At 57.1% G+C, this 13,934-nt stretch overlaps 6 protein-coding genes across 6 annotated transcripts; 3 read left to right on the top strand and 3 right to left on the bottom strand.

Moving 5' to 3' along the window:
- Positions 1-454: 454 nt before the first annotated feature.
- EX895_000413 (uncharacterized protein) lies at positions 455-1,879 on the top strand (the record flags this gene model as incomplete). Its single annotated transcript, XM_029881014.1, has 1 exon — positions 455-1,879. The coding sequence occupies one exon, from the start codon at positions 455-457 to the stop codon at positions 1,877-1,879; it is 1,425 nt and encodes a 474-aa protein (XP_029742400.1).
- A 116-nt stretch (positions 1,880-1,995) lies between these two features.
- Positions 1,996-2,965, bottom strand: EX895_000412 (uncharacterized protein; the record flags this gene model as incomplete). The annotated part of the gene is made up of 5 exons (XM_029881013.1): positions 1,996-2,076; positions 2,168-2,206; positions 2,302-2,435; positions 2,513-2,834; positions 2,903-2,965. 5 exons carry the CDS (start codon positions 2,963-2,965, stop codon positions 1,996-1,998), a joined length of 639 nt encoding a protein of 212 aa, XP_029742399.1.
- Positions 2,966-3,435: 470 nt separating this feature from the next.
- On the top strand, positions 3,436-4,264 carry EX895_000411 (uncharacterized protein; the record flags this gene model as incomplete). The annotated part of the gene is made up of 2 exons (XM_029881012.1): positions 3,436-3,965; positions 4,066-4,264. The coding sequence occupies 2 exons, from the start codon at positions 3,436-3,438 to the stop codon at positions 4,262-4,264; spliced, it is 729 nt and encodes a 242-aa protein (XP_029742398.1).
- A 110-nt stretch (positions 4,265-4,374) lies between these two features.
- Positions 4,375-7,266, bottom strand: EX895_000410 (uncharacterized protein; the record flags this gene model as incomplete). Its single annotated transcript, XM_029881011.1, has 1 exon — positions 4,375-7,266. One exon carries the CDS (start codon positions 7,264-7,266, stop codon positions 4,375-4,377), a length of 2,892 nt encoding a protein of 963 aa, XP_029742397.1.
- Positions 7,267-8,175: 909 nt separating this feature from the next.
- EX895_000409 (uncharacterized protein) lies at positions 8,176-10,392 on the bottom strand (the record flags this gene model as incomplete). The annotated part of the gene is made up of 1 exon (XM_029881010.1): positions 8,176-10,392. One exon carries the CDS (start codon positions 10,390-10,392, stop codon positions 8,176-8,178), a length of 2,217 nt encoding a protein of 738 aa, XP_029742396.1.
- A 1,810-nt stretch (positions 10,393-12,202) lies between these two features.
- Positions 12,203-13,900, top strand: EX895_000408 (uncharacterized protein; the record flags this gene model as incomplete). The annotated part of the gene is made up of 1 exon (XM_029881009.1): positions 12,203-13,900. The coding sequence occupies one exon, from the start codon at positions 12,203-12,205 to the stop codon at positions 13,898-13,900; it is 1,698 nt and encodes a 565-aa protein (XP_029742395.1).
- Between the last annotated feature and the right edge of the window lie 34 nt (positions 13,901-13,934).

Below are 13,934 nucleotides of genomic sequence, written 5' to 3'. Positions count from 1 at the left end.
GAGTCATAAAACGGGTGCCGAACGTGCAGCCGTGCTTCTCGCCTCGCCTACGCGTTCAGGTTGAGCGAAGGGTCGAAGCTCGAGAGCGAGTTCCGCAGGAGTGCCTGCTTGTTCGCTGCATGGAAGCGGACCAGTTATGTGTATATCTATCTGCTTTGCTTCGATAGTCAACTCTGGCAAACGAGAAGAATCTTTTGTTAGATCATTTGCTCAATCTCGCCCTCCACGCTTACTGTATTTACGGGCGCGCCATTCTGATGCAGCTCAAACGTCAAACAGAGCACGGACCGCCGCCGCTGTCATATCACACAACAACATCACGAACAAAAATTGATAATGAAACATGTGCTTCAAGCCAAACACACCTTGATTACCTCTATCCATCCATCCCTTTCTCGACAGCAGCACAGCTCTGTCACTGGGAGCTGGTGGAGAGGCGAACAAGGGCAGGACGATGAATGCAGCGTGTACCGCCGCCGCCGCCGCTGCACCATCCACAGCGGTGGCCGGGACGAGCTCCTCCATAACCACATCGCCGCTCGCAAACTCCGCGGCTTCAACATCAGCCCACTATCGGCTGGGAAGAACGAGCCGACGAAGTAGCAGTAGCGCATCGAGCTCCAGCAGCGGCGGCGGTCGCGGTGGCTTTGGAAGCAATGGTGGTGGTGGTGGTAGCGACATTGCTGTGCCCACTCCAGGAGCGAACGCGAGCAAGAAGCGCAGACGTCACAGCACGCTTTCGAGTGGCATTGCTTCGGGATCGGAAGAGGAGGGTGAACGCGCACCGCCCATGTTCCGATTGCGGCTGGGCAGCTACGTGTCGGACTTGAGGCTGGCGAGGACGAGGAGTCATTCGCCCAGCTCGCCGTTGCATCAAGCGTCGTCGGCACCCTTGTCGCCCTCGACAGCGCTGCGGCAGCGGCATCAGTTGAGCATCCAGACTACAGCGGTGGCGGATTCGCCGCCGTCGGCAGTACAGCGGGATGGACAGCGTAACGCTGAGGTGGTGGCGCCCGCATCTGTGTCTCCAAGCGATACGGCGTCGACGTCGATGTTGACCCACAGAGACTCGGACGTCGATATGGATCTTGACGTGCAATCAACGTTTCAGGCGATGCAGGTCGATTCACCGACGGCCTCGCCTTCCCCTACCACTGTCGCCGTTGCCAGCGCCATGCCGTTTTTCGCAAGCACTTCCATCCTTGCAGCAGCACCACCACCACCACCACGAACATCAGCTGCAAGTTTGGCAACGCAGCGCACAGCAAGCGCCAGGCTCAGCCCAATCACGGCCGCCCTCCTCTCGCCCCTCGTCACGGATACTCGATATCCGCTCGCAATGTCTCCCCTTACCACATCCGCTTCGGCGTCCTTGCCGTGCATGTCGCTTGTTGCACACGCGTCTAGCACCGCGGCTGCAGCTGTCTCGCCCGGAGTGTTTCCTTCACAATCGCTGCTCGCGGCCCGCAGGACCTCGAGACAGTTGTCGCTGGGTGTCATTCCGCAACAGCAGCAGCACGCGCCAGCCTCGCCCTCACCGCTTGCAAGGATTCTCTCATTTCTTCCTCCTACCATAGCATCGCACAATACCCAGCATCAGCATCAGCATCTCGAAAACACCGCATCGTCCCAGCATCTTGTCGGCCCGTCAATCTCGTTTCAGTATCCATTCCAGCCCGAGCCCCTACCGCAACAGCATCCTCAACCATTGCAAAATACAACCAGATCCAGTAGCGCCAACTCTACTCCGCCGTCTCCCACTGTTACAGCGGAAGCGAGCGAGGAACAGCAGCAGCAGCCTACACCAGTGGCAGTCGGTGAGCCAGTTTCGCCGCTTCGACGGCATTCGGATGGCAGGCCATCGCGCGTGCCACACTGAGCAGCTCTCTAAGCTGGAACCATAATATGTTCAATGTCAATTCTTCGTCGTTGTGATTTTGCAAATGCAGATGTGTTGATTCCATCAAAAAAGTGTGAGAAGGTTGAGAAGGAGGATCAAGCTTTCTTGAGGTTGGACTTGGCCGCTGCAGCGATGGGGCTTCCTCGAGCGACACCGATCCACCACAAGGCGCGGAACTGTTTCGAGGAATCAGGGAGGGAGTGGAATCAAGAGCGTCCATCAGTCAACTGTTCCCATTGGGTCTGGTATGGTTCCGACAAGACTTACGCAGAAAAGGATGAACGTGATGATGATGTTGCCGAACAGCTGTGGCAGCGTAGAAACGACCATTGGGGCCGAGATGAGGGGTCAGCGGGGCGACAGAATTAGAAGCAAAGCAGTGCAGGGTGTGCGACACTCACCAAGCTGTTCCAGCTACCTGGTTTGGCAAGCAGGGCAAACTTGTGCAGCACTGTCGCCTTGTGCACGCTCACCAGCCCGCTCTTAATCGGAGGACCATTTGGCAGCAAGTAGATCGTCAACCCGATGTGTGTCCCTGTCACCGCCCGCGCGCAAACAGAGGTCAGCTTCTCTCCATCTGATCACCAAGTCGACCTTGGGCAGGAAACTTACAATCAGCAACCCCCAGCACAATGATCAAGTACCTCACCACCCTTTCGAGCACCTCATCGTTCTTCCCTCGCAAGAATTTCCTTAGCGCATAGAACATCAACGCGGAATTGAGCATGATGAGCAGGTAGCAGCTGCCGAGCTGGCCAAGCGCCATGCGCGATGCATCTGTCAGCACGCCTGCTTGGCGGAGCGAGTTCTGCAGCGTGCTCGCTGGGAAGAAAGCCGGTGGGATAAGTTCGTGGTTGTACCGTTCCGGGAGGACAAGTGCGTACCATGCTCCGGCGAGGACGCTGAGTGGTTCGAGCACTCCGAAGAAGAGGTACTGTTTCGTGCGAACATTGGTCCAGGTCAGCGATGATCTTGACACGAGAGCAGGAGGCGGAAACTTACCCAGTGGTCTGGCAACGCATCCAGGGAGGCTTTCTTCATACTGGAGGTCGATTTGGCAGGCATGGTGTGGAGGTGTTCCGAAGCGATTGTATGGACGTGGGCGGGAGTAAAGTGAGGGAGGAATGGATTGCCGGTGGTGGTGAATAGAAAAGTGCGGAGTCGAGAGCTTCTTATGCGCCGCGTCTTTACCAGCCAAATGCCGTGTAAAGAGGGGATCACGTGAAAACAGCCAAACGCGTATCCAAGTTTGTTAGACCTGTATGTGTCAACAAAACTTCGGGTGCCGCGCACGCGTCTGTGTTGAACCAACACTTTTTTCAAATCAACACTTGCGACCTGCATGCAGCAGCAGGACACAAGGTTCGTACACAGCGAGTAGATGCTTCCATCTTTCCGTCTACCATCATCTCCACTGTCCACCTCACCGTCAGCTTCGCTTATTGCAGTCAGAATACATCTTTGACTACGCCTCGTTCTCGATCCGATCCGAACAGCTGTCGATTTTTGGACTTGCCAAGATATACACAAGCATCATGTCTGCCGCAACGCCAAAGGAGGATTCGGCAATGCTGATGCCACCGCCATCCACCGCCGCATCCGCATCCGCGTCCGCATCATCTCCGTCTTCCTCATCGTCCACCCTCCCCGTCACAGCGCCCCTGGACGAGCGGCTGACAGACGACGACATTGACTCGCTCATCGCCTCCCTATCCCCGACATCCGAACTCGACCATCTGCGCTCGATCGAAAAGACGATCCGCGAGACGCAGTCCAGACGCAAGAAAGAGGAAGAAGAGAACCGCGCCAAGATCCACGCTCTGCAATCCGCACTTTCCGATCTGCGCAAGCAGTCGACGCGACAGGCGGCCGAGTGGCGATCGCTCGCCCAGCACGCAGAGACGATTGAAAAACTCGACAACCGCAACTTCGACCTAGCCAAGAAAATCAACGAACAGGAAAGCGTGCTCAGCAGCATGCAGAACCAGGTCGTCGAACTCAAACACATGTCTGAAGCCCTCGAAGAGGTCGACATCGAAGACGAGACCGAAATGGACCGCGATGCGTAAGTCCAACTCCCCACACTCCTTTCCCCCTTCTATCGTCTGACACTGACAATCTCCCCTTCCCGCTTGTCTTTTCTCTTTCTCCACTTGACACCGTAGCTTGTGCCTCCGAATCTTCCGAAGCCTCGGCTTCCTCCCTTCCAAATCCTCCCCCACCACAGACGAATGGTCCAGCATCCTTGTCCGCTCCGACACCCGCAACACCGCCATTCAATTCGACATCGCCACTGCCCACCTCAAGCAAAACGAAATCTCCCCGCTCATCCTCGCCGACCAACTCTGGAAAGCCGCGGAGTAACCTATAACTTTCCTTACACGCACTCTATGTATCTATACCCACACTCACACAGGTCACATCCCCGATAAGATGACGAAACGATAGATTGATCTGACAAGTGAAGAGCGAGATCAGCGCATCTCAAAACTGCTCGAGCAAGATTCGGCCGTATGATGCAGACTGAGCTGCTGGTACGGTTCGGAATTCTCGTGAAAGTAGAAACCCGACATCTTGCCCAAGGCGCCTACGTCGTCGTAACCATTCTCGACCTCCATGTCGGGCCACATGCTCGCAAACACATCCTCCCCGCCACCACCACCCCCTAGCGGCATGTGCGGACTCGTAGGCGACGCTGGCCAGAACCCCGGCCCTGACGGCAGCGCCATCCCGTCGTGCGGCGAGTGATGGTGGTAGATCGGATCGTAGAATGCGGACTGTTGTTGGCGCTGCTGTTGTTCTTGATGGAACGCATGCGCGAGCTGCGCGTTGGACGACGCCAGAGGGTACGATGGCGCAGAGAGCGAAAGCTCTCGTCGGCGTTGCGTGCGCGCCGCATACCATTGCTGGCCCGAGACTGCGGTTCCCGTTAGAGAGTTCGACGGGCTACCGCCGACCGCTGCGGCAGACGGACGGGAAAGATTCGGCGAGCCAGCAGGCGACAAATGCCCGCCCGTCGTAGTACTCGCCATCGAAACATTGCTATCCCTCCTCCCCCTCGTCTGGCTACCAGCAGCAGCAGCAGGAGGCCGCCCCGCACTCTCACCCAACTCCACACAAACATAGTAGAAACCAGCAAAGCTCGCCCCATTGATATCCCTCACCCTGTGATCAGGCACCAAAAACTTCTCCTTCCAGCGCATGAACACGAACGGCTTGTTGAGATGATTGAACCGCAGCCCCGGTTTAGACAGCGCCGATCGAAGCGGCCGGAAAGGCGGGAAGCGCGCCCAGTGCTTGAGGTCGTCTGCCTCAGTCGCACCCCACTTGCCCGTCACGAATCCGTACCGATCGCCGATGATCTCGGCATCGAAGTACGTGGTGAGCTCGGGCCAGTCCTCCGTGAGTCCGCGGATGTTGAGATAGCCGCAGAGGTGCGAAGCTTCCAGGTCCACATTGACGACACGAACGGTGACGTCGTACGAGTTGCGGCCCGACTTTTGTGTACCGTTGAAAGTTGCGCCTGGGTAGAGGCATCCTCGGCCTTTTGGCGGATTGCGCAGGCGTGACAGCTCGGCAAGCGGGTCAGGCTCGTACGGGTCGAACCAACGTACGTCGCCCAACTTGGCAGCCAAACCCATTGACACTTTTTCCTCATCATTATCAATGTCCATGCCTTGAGCTTCGTCGTATCGCCTCTTTTCCGCTGATGCCGTCTGCGGCACCAAGTTAGAGCTAGAATACGATAGCGGGTCGGCATGGTATCGCACTGATCTAGAGGGATCAATGCCAGCAGCATGCTGTGCGCATGATGTGGCCAATGATGTGGATGTGGAAGATGAGACGAGTGAAGGTGGTCGGGTTTGCCTCGCCGAATTGTAGAGCTCGTCTGCGATGACGTGCGTCGAAAGCTGGCTGAGCCGTGGCCGTGTCACTGCACCCGGTCCGAAGGGATCATTGTCGTCGTTGTTGGACAATGCTGCCGCTACTGATGCTGAAGCGGCAGTGGCGCCCGAAGCGCCGACGGCCGCGAGAGGCGTGGTGGTGGGACCCAAAGAAGAAGAGCTAGGACGACTGAGACGTCGTGCAGAGGATGGCCGGCGTTGTCTGACTCCTGTCGTGATTGTGTCTGCAGCTGCCGGCACATGACTGTGCGATGTAGATCCTTGCGACGTTGCTGATGCTTGCTGTGATTGTGACGAATGAGCGGGCAGAGACGCAGAAGATGCAAAAGGGTGAGCGGGCTGTGAGGAGGCAAGCACAGGAGCTGCCTCAAACGCAGGAGTGGCTGCGATCGACGGGGGGAAGCTGACGACGACAGGAGCAGAGGAAGAGCTTACACTCTCTGGACCATTGTAGCTGAGGCTTCTGGAGAAGCTGCCCGATCTGCCAAGAGCAGCAGAAATGGATGAAGAAGCAGAAGCTTCCCTGTGGCCGGCGGCGTGTTGTTGACCTGGAGCGGCTGCAAAACGAATCCTGCCACGACTCGTTGAGCGTGCCACGCTCAACGGCGAAGCAGAAGACATCACAGCAGAGTCGATGGGTGCGCGCTCAAGTGGTGGGAAGCTGGAAGGATCCTGCATGTGAATATCGTCGGCGGATGGAGCGAGTGTGGCATCACCGCCTGCTCCCATGTTGTCGACCGAGATAGTGAGATGCATCTGAGGGGCATTGGTAGGAATGCTGGCGCCTGGAGCTAGCGTGGGAGCGGTTGACTCTAGAATTCTGGGCGCGATCGCGCTGCTGCTGCTGTTGGAAGGAGTGGCTGGTGGCTGCTGGACATTCGTGGCCTGCAAAGAAGCTGGCGTGGACTCGGATTGCACAGGAGACGAAGCCTGGCCCGCAAGTTGAGCAGCGCACTGAAAGCAGATCGCGTGGCCATCTGCATCGGTCAAGACGGACTCGTCAGGGCCGAGATGACGGGAGAGGGCGACGGCAGCAGCAGCGTTGATTGCGGATGTGAGGCTTTGGTTGGGCTGAAGGCGATGCTGTGAGCGAATCGAGTCGGGAGCAAAAGCGTACGAGGAAGGGCTGGGTGCCGAGATGGAGGCCGAGGAAGGAGTGCGAGGCAGCGGTGGCTGACGATCTTGTGATGATGGACCGGCATCAAGGAGCTGTCCACACCGAGCGCAGTGCTTGGGTTGGGCTAGGCTGGTTTCAGCGCGCCTCAGACCGTCGTTGCTGCTGCCGGAATCGGTAGAAACTTCTCGAGCGCCATCATTGCTGAACGTGGCGATCTCGTTGCTGGTTGTTTGGTCTTGATCTGGAGTAGCGCTCGAGCTGGCAAATGGTAATGCGAGAGGGTCGGCCTCGACTGCAGCTGCACTGGAAGTGCTAGGCACTGTAAAGGAGGGTCCAGGCGTCATGATTGCAAGACTCGATGAGGGAACGTGTCAGAGCGGAGCGAGTTGGCTCCTTCCATCAACGCGACGGCGAACAGGCAGAGCAAATAAAAGCCCGTTCCCCTATCAACCTTGGCGCAGCGGAGTTGCCTTCAGAAGCGCTGCTGCGATTCGATGAGTCCGAGTTTGTGGTCAGGAATTGTCGGCGATCCGTGTCGGAAGCGTCGGTATGAATCGAAGTTGATGTGAATCAGGTTGCAGCACCTGTCCCATGTACAATTCGGCCTGGTGTCTTTGGGCCAAGGCTGCGTTGTGCAAAGGAATTGGCCGGGACGTCGGTGGAAGGAAGCAAGAGATCACTCGGACTGCTCCGATGACGATGATGAAGAGCAGAGAAGATGAGATGAGAAGGGCGGGCGCCATGCAGCTGGTGGCTGAGAGCATTATCAACTCCACTCTCTCTCGACCTGGCAGCTTCTGGCGTGTGACTGTGTATGACTGGGACTGTGACGAATTTCCGAAACTGATGCGAACTAGGTTCCACGCCCGCAGCGAGGCGGCAGCAGACTGGAGAGGTGCCCAATTCTCTTCCCTCGTCACCTCAACTCACCGCAACTCAAGAATGGCTTCGCAGGAGCGCGTTAGAAAATTTGAATTTCGAGTGCGCCTGACTGAGTTCGGCTAGGCCGTCAAGGCTCGAGGCAAAAGCAGCAGTGGAGTGTGAGTACAATCAACCCTGCATCAGCCCGCATCAAGTTGGTCAAACGGCCGAGCCCGGGGAAGAAGAGGCGCTTGCGTGCTTGCTTCACGCTTGCCTTTCTCGACCGCCTTTTTCCGTTGGTCTGAAGTAGAAACGGCCGTTCACAGTCCACAGCGACACACTCTTTGATCAATCAAAAGTGTCTTAGAGAATAGAATGGTTTCAGCTGCATTCTATCGGGAAGACGGTGGGGGCCGCAGCGAACGACCAAGAATACATCGCAGCAGCATATTGGGAACTTCAACGAGACCACCGACGTGCCGGCCATACCCCTCAAAGATGTCACCAACTGCCAGAGGTCGAGAGCGCAATCGGAAGCTGCCCACTCGTAGTGCAGGCGCACCAACGTCTGATGAACCGCGCGTGCCCTGGAGATACACGCCTGCGGGCAATCGATGGGCATCCTTGACGCGCAGAAGGAGCGCAAACAGTGGCAAGTGGTTGAGCAGTCCTAAGCAGGTCTCCACCACGCCTGCTTCAAACGCCACAAGTCCGAATCGCGCCAGCCCAAATGCCAGGTAGTAGACATAGACTGTAGGAAATAGGAATGCAACCAGCGTGAACAGTAGCGTCCCCAGCAGCAGCTGGTCTAGCTCGTAGCTCGCATCGTCCAACCGCCCACCTCGCAGTGCATTGCGCTTCTTGCCTCGAAACACATCGAACAACGACGATAGCACGTACACGAACGCACGCAGCGTCCGGAAAGACAGAGAGTAAAACACAGTGATATGCAGCGTGCATATCGATATCAAGTCTTGCACCATGCAAAGCATCATGGTCACCCCCATCAATCGACCTGCAAACGCTACGACGACGATGACGCTTTCCAGTCGAGGAAGGATGTGAGCCAGACCTTGTGCATGCCAAGCCACCGTGAGCGAAGAGTAGGCATCGCTGAAAAACAGCGAGAGCTCCGTATTGAGCTTGAGACCCGCAGGCCAGTTCCCGAGCCACGACAGCAGCCACAACACCGACTCGAGCAGATAGCGCTCCGACAGGGTGCGCGCCAGTTCAGCAAGCAAAGTCTTGTTTTGAAGCAGCAGCACACTGGCTGCGTGGCCCAAGATGATGTCGTTGGCAATCAGCCAGATCGCATTCCACAGTCCAATGTAAGGCGCAGCGATCGAGTCGATGGGCAGCTTCTGTTGCTTGCGCAAGTATCGCAATCGCGACGCCAGCCGAGGAGCGACCAGGAGCTGCGAGACGCGCACATCGAGTTGTCGAGCGCTCGTCGACATGCTTGTCAATCGCAAGGACATGTCATTTTGGCCGATCGGTCGTCTGGCGACTCCATCGACCGCAACGGCGTGCTCTTTGGCAGTGAATAACGGATGTCGAAGTGCGCCCTGTATAGCGAGAGCGATCTTAGTCGCCACATTGCCAATGCGCGAGAGGAACGACGAACGCTCGTGAGCCTCAGCGTCACATACTGCGATGCCAGTCCTCCCGTTTTCAGTGCTTTGACCGCTCGATGATGTGGGGTATGTGGCGAGATGCTCGTGCAGTGCCTGGAGCTGGTTGATCACATCGATAGCTTTGCGCAAAGCAGTGCCTCGAGGCAATTGACCTGCGTTTGGTCGCACGCTGCGAAAGGACCGCCAATGAACCGGATCCAAATGGAGAAGCTGCAAAAACTTGGTTTCTAGCGTCGACGGCGCAGAAGCGGCGGTCGGAGACGTACCAGCGGACAACTGTGCATCGGGCACAAGCAGCGCAGTCGCTGTAGAGACGAGCTTCATGCCAGAAACGGGTGCAAGACGGAGCGATTCGAGCGCAAAATACTGCAGCATTCGCGAGTTGGGAACGCCGTAGCCCACCAGGCTGACTGCACACGAAGCATTAGGCGAATGTCCGCCATCGACGCCGGCATGTCCGTTGGTGATCTCCGATGTCTCGAAGCGGACGGAAGTAACTATGGGCAGCTCGGCATGTGTAGGAGATTCCGAGATGGACAGCCAAATTGAAGTGCTCGTATGGCTAGCGAAAGGACCAATGTCGATCTTGATGTCTGCATCGTTCCTGGTCAAGAGAGATCCAACGATCAAAAGATGTTTCGATGCGATCGCGTTCGCGACAACATCGGTATCGACGTTGGAGGCTGGCAGAGCGCCGACAACAACTACGGCAGCTTCCCGGGCATGGCCACGTACCACTCTGCCTACAAGCAGGGTTGGGCAAGTCTCGCGTCCAGTCGCAAGATGTTTGCCTCGAGCGGAGGCGAAGTGGGACAAGTGGACAAGCTTGTCAGGCCAAAAGACGAGCAAGGTATCGACACGAGCGACATCCAGAGTCGGAGCAGCTTTGGTCGTTATGAGCGTCGTATCCGTGCCTAGCTGGGTCTCGAGTTTCGGTGGTTCTTTGTCGGTGTTTGTTTCTTCAAAATGTGGCATATTGTCGATGACAGTCTACCACGACCTCGAGCAGGTACGCGGAGAACACAAAGCTGGTGAAGTGGACAGACCGAGCATCTGGAAAACGATAGACCACTTGATCTGCAAGGCAAGGCAAAGTCGGATGGATGGGGGAAATGGTCAGTCATTAACTGTCCCGTCCAACACTAGTCTTTTGCGTCGTAGCCGCTCGCATGTGATCAGCCAAAAAAGGCAATAAAGTGGTTGTCCTCTGACCCTCTGCGCTGATTCGGCGCAGAGGTGTATCGGATCAGGTCTGTGAAAGTGGTTCTCATCCTTTGAAACACGAAAGGGCGGGGCGTATTGTCGGGTGAACTTACTGCGTGACGATCGAAAAGGCGCGGCGCAGCCGAGATGAAGGCGATGATGTTGGAGAAGAAGAAAGGATCGTCCAAAACAGACCGTTTGGCTTGTCGATCTGCACACGCAAGCGGATTTTTTTCTCTCTTTCTTTTCTGACCGCACATCAAGACTGCGGAAAGTGATCTTCAAGCTCATTTTCGCCGCGGCTTAGATCTAACATACTAAAAAATACAAGGCGTTACGATCTACTACCGGAACTTTCTTCGACATAGGGACACCTTGATGGATTCTTTCGTTCAAAAACACGGGAGACCGAGATGAAGCGAGCGGTGTCAACGCTGCGTTACAGTGGAACCACCGTTCAGCCCTGACGTGAGGTCCAAAGACCCTCAGTTGCGACCTCGAAGTTTGCTGCCGTTCTCTGCCTGCCCGGAACGTTGAGTTGCCACTGACCCTTCAAACAAGACCTACCACGCTTCCTCCACTGATGCTCCGGGTAGAATCCTGAATCCGCAGCACCTCACTTACAACCTAAGCTCCAACAAGAAGTCTTGAAGCTAAGGTCGGGTCTAGGTCAACCCTTGGTCGCGATTCGACTCTCTGCGTCGGTTGCAATTCCTTTCGCGACTCTTGGTTGCTTCCAACGTCGGCTGCACATCTAGCAAGTGTGCCGCTGCTCCATGGTGGTGTCTGCATCAGCTGCTTGATCTCGTCTCAGGCTCGTCTGTTTCTCGGGTCCCCCTTCCGTGGTCCTCTCTCTCCTCCTCCTCTCCCTCTGTTTGACTCGTCGCGTCTAAGCCCTGCTCTGTTTCCTGTCGCATCCTCCGACCCTCGTGCATCTCCTCTACCCCAACTGTCTTTCAAAGTCTTTCTTCAAACCTCTTCACGTCTATGCCGCCTGATAGCAATGACAATCTGAGCTACAGGACGCTTTTGCTTCCACTGAGCGACACTGTGACTATCACAGCAAAGGATAAAAATTCGGTGACTTGAACGGCCAATACCTGCTTTTTTTGACAGGAAGCCGGAAAGAGAACCAATCGGGCAGTGAGCGGCCCTGCAATCCCAAGAAGATCGGCTTTATGACACACAACGATCCTCCTTATCTTGACAAGGCCTGCAGATGATGCAGAAAAACCCAAAAAAAATTAACAAATTATAGCAATGGAAAAAGCCCGGTGGTTACGGATAGTCGGGCTCGAGGCTCTCGGATTGGTCGACCATTACAACCGAAGAAACGAAATTGATTGGACCGATGCTGAGAGACAACGCGCTTCGGTGCCTGTCGCTGTCATTACCCCGCTCTGTCTCGTCTGCTCTTCTGCCGGTCGGGCCTATTGCCGCTTACTGAGACGCATCCCCGTTGACACACAGAGCAACACCCGCTCCGTCCCTTGAAAAAGGCCGCCGCCGCTGCCATCCTCAGTTCTTCCAACCCGACCACGATCACCACCATCTTCTCGGCGCCTACTCTGGACTAGCAAGCATGCGTTCAGTCAGCCTCCTCCGCGCCTCTTCCAAGGCCATCACCTCTGCCAACGCGGCACGATGCCTCTCCACCTCGGCCACTCTTAGACTGGCACAGCCCGCTGCTGCCAGTTCTGCCGGTGCAGCCCAGGCGCAGCTCAGCCAGCTGGCCCTCTCGCGCGCCAAGGATGTCGAGTCCAAGTGGCAGGGCACCTCGATGCTCGGCGGCACCACCAAGAACTACATCGACGGCAAGTTTGTCGACTCTTCCACCTCGTCCTGGCTCGACGTCAACGATCCGTCCACGCAGGCGCTTCTTTCGAAAGTACCGCTCACCACTCAGTCCGAGTTCGACGCCGCCGTGGCCAATGCCCAGGCGGCTTTTCCCGCGTGGAGGGACACGAGCCTGCTCAGCCGACAGCAGGTCATGTTCAAGCTCCAGGCGCTCCTGCGTGATCACATGGACGACATCGCCAACGCCATCGTTCTAGAGCAGGGCAAGACTTTCGCCGATGCAAAGGGCGACGTGCTCCGTGGTCTGCAAGTCGTCGAGGTGGCTTGCGGCATCACCAGCACTCTGATGGAGGAGCGCATCGAGGTGTCCAAGGACATGGACACGTACGCTCGTCGTGAGCCGCTCGGCGTCACCGCTGCCATTGCCCCCTTCAACTTCCCCGCCATGATCCCGCTCTGGTCCATCCCCATGGCTACCGTCACAGGCAACACGCTGGTGCTCAAGCCCTCGGAGCGCGTCCCCGGTGCGTCGATGATCATCGCCGAGCTGTGCGAGCGCGCCGGCATGCCCAAGGGCGTGCTCAACGTCGTCAACGGCGCTGTCGACATTGTCAACGGAATCTGCGACGACCCACGCATCAAGGCCATCTCGTTTGTCGGCTCGGACAAGGCCGGTTCGCACATCTACCACCGCGGCACCGCCAACGGCAAGCGCGTCCAGGCCAACCTCGGCGCCAAGAACCACGCCATCCTCATGCCGGACGCCAACAAGAATTTTGCGCTCAACTCGATCGCCGGTGCTGCGTTCGGTGCTGCCGGCCAGCGGTGTATGGCGCTCTCGGTGGTTGTGGCGGTGGGCGAGGCGCAATCGTGGGTACCTGAGCTCGTCGAGCGTGCAAAGCAGCTCAAGGTATCCGGCGGCTTTGAGGAGGGCGCGGATCTGGGTCCGCTCATCTCGCCCCAGGCGCGGGACCGCGTTCGATCGCTCACGGGCAGCGTTGAGCAGGAGGGCGGCAAGATCCTGCTCGACGGCCGCGACTTCTCCTGCCCCGAGTATCCGAACGGCAACTTTGTCGGTCCGTCGATTGTCGAGGCTGGTCCCGGGATGAAGGCGTACGACCAGGAGATCTTCGGCCCCACTTTGGTCGTCGTCAAGGCGGATACGCTCGACCAGGCCGTCGACTACATTAACAAGAACAAGTACGGCAATGGCGCGGCGATCTTTACGACCAATGGCGCCACTGCACGCAAGTTTGAGAAGACCGTCAATGCGGGCCAGCTGGGCGTCAACGTGCCCGTGCCTGTGCCGCTGCCCATGTTCGCCTGGTCCGGCAACAAGGGCTCCGTTCTGGGCGATATCGGCTTCTACGGCAAGTCGGCGCTCAACTTTTACACATCATTCAAGACCTCGACGTCGCTCTGGAGGTCCGACGACGCCCAGCTGTCCGAAAGGGCCACCGTCAACATGCCTACCATGTCGTAGCGCGGTGCTCGATGCAGAAAGCGTTTTCAATGTT

The sequence above is a fragment of the Sporisorium graminicola genome, chromosome SGRAM_1, assembly GCF_005498985.1.
Source record: "Sporisorium graminicola strain CBS 10092 chromosome SGRAM_1, whole genome shotgun sequence".
Lineage (NCBI taxonomy): Eukaryota > Fungi > Basidiomycota > Ustilaginomycetes > Ustilaginales > Ustilaginaceae > Sporisorium > Sporisorium graminicola.
This window is presented reverse-complemented; position numbering and strand designations above follow the sequence as displayed.